Genomic DNA, 7,317 nt, shown 5'->3' with positions numbered 1-7,317 from the left:
TGGGGATATAGCTGCACCAAGTACAACATAAAGTCACTCTTTTCTTCATATTAGGCTCCACCACACACCAATATGCTCATTTCTGTACCATATCCAAACCAAACATCACCTCCATGTTACCATCACAAACTCTATCTCTGCCACCCAAAAGCTCTCACATGCTTCTTCTTATAATTTCCTCAACCATGCTTCCTAATCAAACTAAACACACACAATCAGAAATACCGTTCACATCACACTAGCAAAGTAGCCACAAGTCATCGTGCTAATCATTACAACTTTGTGATCATCATTCAATTCAGTTCATTCGTATACCATACAGAAATACATAGATATGCAGGAAATTGACATAGCATAGCATAAGATTAGATGATATATAGGAGAAAAGATAGGAAGAAAAGAAAAGGGATGTTGGGGTGTGACATAGCATAGCATAGCGTAGCGTAGCATAGCATAATGAGGAAGATTAATTGGAGGTGAAGAAAGAGAGAGAGAGTGGAGTGCAGAGACATATCGAAATCGGTGTGTCAAATCGAGGCATCAAAACATGAGAGGAAACACTGTTGTGTTGGAAGAACACGTAAACCAATCTGTGACTGTACAAGCTCTGAGTTGTGACCTCTCGTCAACAACCACTCTCCTGTTAATTTGATGAGATGTGCTTCAATATACATATTATAGGAAGAAAGAAAAGAACAGTGAGTGAGTTGAAGACATGTTTTTGCAGTGTTTGTAGGTTCTTTCTTGGTTAGGTAGGTGGGTGGAGACAAAATTCAATTTGGCAGTTTGTGTGAAAACGTTGGTAGCATTCCGTTTCGGGTCAGACCTTTCTGATTCGTGTAAACAAGATGCGCTTTTATATGCCATACACTCAGCTTACCTCCTTTTTTCCAAGACCAACCATTTTTTCTTCTAAAATCAATAGTATTATAATACATTTTTACGTTCGTTTAATACTGAGTATAAAAATAAAATAGTTATAAAAATATAAATTTTTGTATACTTTTGAAAAAAAAAAATAAGAATAATATCAAATGTGTCAAAGAATCTTGGCACAAATATCTCCGAGTATCTCCAAATACTTTTCCCCTACTCATAAACTTACATGTTTAATGCTCTTTCTTTATCATAAACTCTACATGTATTCTATAGTTTAAACATTTGCCTAACTTCGTACCTCAAGTAAATTTATAAAAACAAATACATGATAATTTACTTTTTGAGATATATAAATATTTTAGCACGCTAAATAATTGGAGAGATTTTAAGAAAAAATAAAGCTATACTTCTTAATATATTTTTTGGTGAATTTATATTTTTTATCAATTTTTTTCTCAAACATTAACATAATTACCAGAGAAAGAAAAAAATCATTAACTAAACTTTATGTTTCTTTTCTTTCTTTAAAAGATCTTTATGAGTTCGGGTTTTGCTTATTTATCATGCGAGTTTCTGTTTCTTTTCTATCTTTTAAAGATTTTTATGAGTTTCGATGCAAGAGAAAGTATTTGTTAATGTGGATGAATTTAATTATATATTTTAAATTATTTTAATATTATATTAAGAAATAAATTATAAATTTAATTTAACTTGTGATTTGTGTGATAAGATTTATATCTAAATTGATTTTATCTTTAATTAATTTAGGATTTTAAACTATTTTAAAATATTTTTTATCTTAACTATTGGACATATGATTATATTTCCAAAATTGTTTAAAATTACACTACAACGGTCTTGAATTCCCATAGAAAAAAAGTATCATAGAACTGATAAAACAACTTCATGGTTTAAAACATTCAAATTAAGAAATCATTATTTCCCAATCTTAGAAAAGAAGAGACTTCTGCTAACACATAGACAGGGTAGGACTCAATGAAAAGAAAAAAAGAAAAATCTAATATTAGGCAAACAAATTTCCATTATCAATTAATAAAAAAAATTATTGACGAGACTTTAAAAGTAATTTTTATAAAACTAATATAAACTTAACAAAATTGTAATTAAATAACAGTATAAAAATAATTAACTTTGTAATATATATATATATATATATATATATATACCTCTTTTATTTTAATAAAGTGTCATTATTGGAATAGATTAGCATTGTCAAAATGATTTAAAATATAATTTTATTGACGTATATATCTTTCTTTCTCAATTCTTGAACGATTTCAGAGTCAGGCTACCAAACTTAACAGTTGTTCATAGTTCTCATTTGCATTAAACCACTGTCGAGAGCATTCGTGATTTTTATGAAAGGAAACTGAATCTAGGACTTTGTTCATTCTTTAAGGGAAGGTAATTAATTTCTGTGCTAACTTTCTAGCAAAAACTAGCCCTGGAGTTTCTCAGTTGGAATCTCCACCGTTGTGCTAATCTTTTTGAGATTGTAATCCATTTCATTTGCTATTTCTTCTCTACAATTACCCAAATATTCTAAGTCAAAATAGATAAGCACAAAAAGACGACTCACTATATCAATCCAAAATCCTGAAATGCCATTTTGTAATTTAGGAAATAAACTCTCAAATTAAGTAGTCTTCAAGAAATTACAACTTATTGGCCAAATTAAATGAAATTCTTGTTATAATAAAAGATTTAATATTTGACCAAAAAATTCAAAAGTTCCAAGTTGTAAACAATTATGGAATAAAGTTAAATGCAAGGAAAAACACCACTGTACTTGGAAATAAACATTTTTCTTCCATTTCAAAATTAGTGAGTTTTCCTTGACTAACGAAAGAGCCCGTGGACCTTAAATATGCCTATGGCAACGATAATTCCAAACAAAACCAGTTTTGTATTTTCGTGAGATGTAACATGTTAGTCCAAAAAAGCTGCGTCATGAACTAATAATTGTAACTTCTTGATTATTCACACGCAACCCCCAAGCAAAAACGTATCAGAACATCACCATCTATCTCAACACTTGTTCAAATTCTAATAGTTAACTGTATCGTCTATGCAGATTAAACCATACGGTTCCTTACTTCATTTTCGGATCACCAGTAACTTTTTCTGATTGTCAATAATAGCATAAGGAGTAAAACACATCAATAACAATAACCCAAATATAACATGATATATAGGTATTAACCATGATTTGCTTTAAACTAAATTAGGAGAAAAGTTACACATGATCAGGTCAACAAAGTCATAACATCCATACTTTAACTCATAAAGCAGTGTCTAGAAACCCCTATTAATAACCCTAATAGTAATACACACGTAGAGATAGATAAGAACAGAAAAAAAGGACAGAACGATCGAAACAGACAGAAAAAACACCATATCTAAAACCTTTCCCATGCATCATCATTTAGCTTTCTCTTCCTATATCTGCATAATGATGAAATATATATGTCAATGATAATAATAATAATAAAAAAGTTATGATCACATAAAATGAAGAAAAAGTTATTGCAACAGAAGCAGGTCTAATGTGCGCACCAAATAATAACATGCACCATGCTGGAGTGAATGAAGAGTGACACCCCATTGGTTTGTTAGCACAGGTTGACCAGTGGCGTGGATGAGCACAGCATCATCTCCAAAAGCTTCACGCACATTGAAAGGACCCACCGCTACCTCGAATGCCACATCGTTAATGAACACCGTTGATCTCGCCGCAGCAGCTGGATCTCCCATGCCTGTGATACACACAGATATCTCTCATGTGCAAGTCGAAACACAAGCTACCACAAGTCAACTATAGGCTAAGGCCAATTAAAGCCATGCACACGTGACCCAAAATCCATGCTACCCATCATCTTCAACCTAATCATTTTAAAACTTACATATATTTTTTTATCTTATCAATCCATTTATTCTGTATTTTCCTCTTTTTTTCTCCTTTTATATAAAACATTTTACAAAAGATACTCTTCTTACTCCTGTGGTACACACTACTCATCCTGTCATCCATAACTATTCTTTTATATATATTGAAAGTAACAAGCAACCAAGCTCCATTAAGAATGTCACACTGTATATTTGTTACCCAGTGGTTCAGGGCATGGGGAAAAATGAATTGTTCAAGTCATTTCTGCAAATCGTAATGCAAACCAAATTTAATAATGAACTAACTTGTAGTAATGTTATGTTCTCTTTCTGATACCTTTTTTTTTCATTAATTTTTCGTGTTTTAAACTAATTTTTGAAAACATAAAAATAATTTTTTCATACTGTATTAAAAGAAATATATCCAAAGAGAATGAAAAATTCTAAATAAAATTACCTTGAACTTGAGCAATGACGGGGGATAGAACAGTGGTGGTTGAGGTAGTGATTGGAGGTACAGCTGAGGCAGTAGTAGGAGCTGTTGTTGTGGGAGTGACACAGAAATTAAACAGTGAGGGCTGGTGCATTATTTTCAGACTCTTGTCTTGTTCCAGATCTTTCTTTGAAGCAGCACCACCGTGGCCTACGATTTCACTGAGCAAGAGACTGGTGCAAGGACCAACGTTGTGTTGAGGAGGTGACTGAAGTTGAACAACATTGGACAGCTCCGAGAAGCAAAACCCTTGAGATGCCACCGTACTAGGTGGTACTCCCTGCCCATGATGTTGCACTGGGAAGAAGAAACCCCCAGTTTGTGCGGCAGCAGCAGCAGGTGGGGGTGGAAGCATGGAAGACTCGTTGTGAGTCTGAAAATAGGTCTGGTTCACAGAAGTAGTCGGAGAATTAGGTACCACATCGGTGACGTTAGAGAATCCGATGGAAAATACCTTGGTAGGTATTAATTCTTTTGGAGAGGATTTCTCAGATGAGGAAGACGAGGATGATGGTGCAGTGATTTGAGGGAGAGATGTGGGGTTTTGTTGAGCTTCAAGGTTCTGGTTTTTCGTGTTTTGGAGATGGCGAAGCTTGTGTTTGCTCCTTGATTTGCGGTTCTGAAACCAATAGAATACGTTTGCATCACCCACTTGGCCATACTCTTGTAACTGTGCCCTTATCTTTCTTATTTCATCCCTAGGAGGATTCACCATTCCTGAGTTGAATATAGCTTCCAGAATCCGAATTTGCTCAGGTTTTGGATTCCACCTTGGCTTTGGCTCCGGACTTCTCTCTTCACAACCCGTACCTGTAGTGGTAAAGAAAGAAACAAACAAAAAGAATAGGGAAAATAAAACACATAATGTTAAGAAATTTACACATAAAATTAAATAACAATGTAAATCATGATATCTACCAATATTTTATGTATATAAAGAATATGAAAATCAACTTGGAAGTAAAAGCGAAGTGCATGATACATATATTTCTGGGTTGTAAATGTTGTAACGTAAGAGGGTATTATGATAGGTAAAGTGATTGAACTTTGGGTTCAGAATGGGAAAGGGTTTTGAAAGTGTGGCAAACCTGAAGTGTAAGGGCTTCTGTGGCAACCAGTTGAGATGAGGGAGGAGTTGATGTCATGCTGCCATTGGTGGTGAGGGTTGCAGGGCTTAGACTTGAACATGCTCGGCCAGTGTCTGTTAGAAGAAGCCATGATGATGGTGGAAAAATACTGAAGTGAAAGTTATTAGATATGAAAAACGGCCAACAAGAAGAGAAAAAAAAATCCAGAGGCAGCAGTAGTTTTTGTTGGTGTTGCTTTTGGGTCTGAACTGAACTCAAAGGGCCAACACAACGTGGCTTCTTATATAGGGTCTTCACCTACCCTAGCCTGTGTGTAACTGTGCATCTCACCGATGTTATGATAATGTTAATATAAGAGGTTGGGATCTAGTACAAAGAAAAGGTACAAAATTATTCACATATATCGGAAGTTAACACAATAAAATGAAAGAAAAAAGGGTATTAAAGAAAATATATAAAAAAGGAGGAAAGGGAAAGAGGAATCGGGTGTGAGAAAGATGAACTAGAAAGGAAAGGGAAATAAATAAAAGGGAATGACGAGTACCATGTATCCCATCCCCTGCTATATAGGTAGCTTTTGCATAGAAAGAACTTTTGCATTAATAGTGTGAAGAAAAAAAGGGTTTAGTGAGTGTGGAGGTTCTTTAAAGTACAAGGAAATTCCCCCGGACGAGAAGCAAATGGAACATGGAAAGGAATAGATGCTGGGGACTTAATTAGGAATCTTGTTGTCTGAGAGATGACAGGGAAAAGGGTCTTAATGCTAGGGCTTTCATGAGTGAGAGAGAAGGGTAAGGGGAAGGGTGGGCTTCTGATCACTTTGTCTCTTTCTTTTACCACATTTCTTTGGGGGAAAGGAAAGGAGAGTGTTGGTGACTTGGGAGTGCTAGCAGTGTATTAATAATGACTGGGGGAAGAAATAAGTGTTGGATTATTCTAATGGAAGAGGTTGTTGTGGAAATAAATTCGCTGTTTCAAAGTCAAGAACCTTATACCATCTTCTCTTTGATTGGAAAGCGGTGGTGGCTTAGTAATTGCAACCTTTTACGCTTATTCTTGCCAAACAATGGATCAAGAGCTTTGGATTGACTCGAGGGACCATATTTATCGTCATTTTTACATTTTTTTTTCAATTATATGAATTCTTTTCCAACTCTTCGATTACACACCCAGAACAACATCCAACCCAACTTCATCCAACAAATTACTACATTAATTATCAATTCAAACTATTAAGAATTTCTCTTTGAGTTTTTTTATACTCTTCATTGCTCCTATTTAATTCTGAAAAAAATAAATATCCAGAAGTGACTTTTAACTTTTATAAATTTAGTTTCTAAAATATTGATTCTATTCTACAGAAGATTAATCACTTTGTAATTGAACTATTTCTGAATTTTCTTTCAAATTTAATTTAAAAACAAACACTTTCGGAACTAAATTTCAGAAAGTCTAGTTCTTGATTTAGGAGGAACAAAAATGAACAATGACTTGAAAATTTTGGAGAAAGAATCTTATACATACCCCTCTTTTTTAAATAAGAATAAGTTTGAAATATAAGAACAAGAGATAATTCCATTTAATTAGAAAAGGAAGGTATTATAATAAACTCGTTTCTGATATATGTATCAGACATAATTCATTTCGTTTATAAAACTAATCAGCCATTTAAGATTGAATTTGAGGTGGTCCGTTTTTAACAAGATATCAGAAACCTTGTTCAAGATATAATTAATAAAACCAAAATTGAAAGACACATCCAAACTGAATGGATCTAAAACTTATAAAATGTCTAGAAAAATAAGTAAAATCTATGACTTGATATTATAAATTAAAAAAAAACAAATCGATTAAACTTACACGAGTGTGAGAGAACAAATTGACATATTAAAACAGGTTTATAAACAAAGATAATAAAATTAATGTATGAAAACATTTGTAAAGAAATAA

At 33.3% G+C, this 7,317-nt stretch overlaps 1 protein-coding gene across 2 annotated transcripts; it reads right to left on the bottom strand.

Annotated features, from left to right (window-relative positions):
• Window positions 1–3,063: 3,063 nt before the first annotated feature.
• LOC124833177 (WUSCHEL-related homeobox 9) lies at window positions 3,064–6,188 on the bottom strand. Of its 2 annotated transcripts, XM_088115334.1 has the most exons (5): window positions 5,912–6,188; window positions 5,368–5,733; window positions 4,244–5,089; window positions 3,457–3,656; window positions 3,064–3,345 (listed from the first exon to the last, which is right to left on the bottom strand). In XM_088115334.1, the coding sequence occupies exons 2-5, from the start codon at window positions 5,495–5,497 to the stop codon at window positions 3,340–3,342; spliced, it is 1,182 nt and encodes a 393-aa protein (XP_087971460.1). In that variant the 5' UTR covers window positions 5,498–5,733; window positions 5,912–6,188; the 3' UTR covers window positions 3,064–3,339. The 2 variants fall into 2 exon arrangements, with proteins under 2 accessions (XP_087971460.1, XP_047163537.1); XM_047307581.2 differs by lacking the exon at window positions 5,912–6,188 and having other exon boundaries at window positions 5,368–5,804.
• Between the last annotated feature and the right edge of the window lie 1,129 nt (window positions 6,189–7,317).

The sequence above is a fragment of the Vigna umbellata genome, chromosome 5 (assembly GCF_029865625.1).
Source record: "Vigna umbellata cultivar VRB3 chromosome 5, Vumbellata_1.0, whole genome shotgun sequence".
In the NCBI taxonomy this organism is placed as follows: Eukaryota; Viridiplantae; Streptophyta; class Magnoliopsida; order Fabales; family Fabaceae; genus Vigna; species Vigna umbellata.
This window is presented reverse-complemented; position numbering and strand designations above follow the sequence as displayed.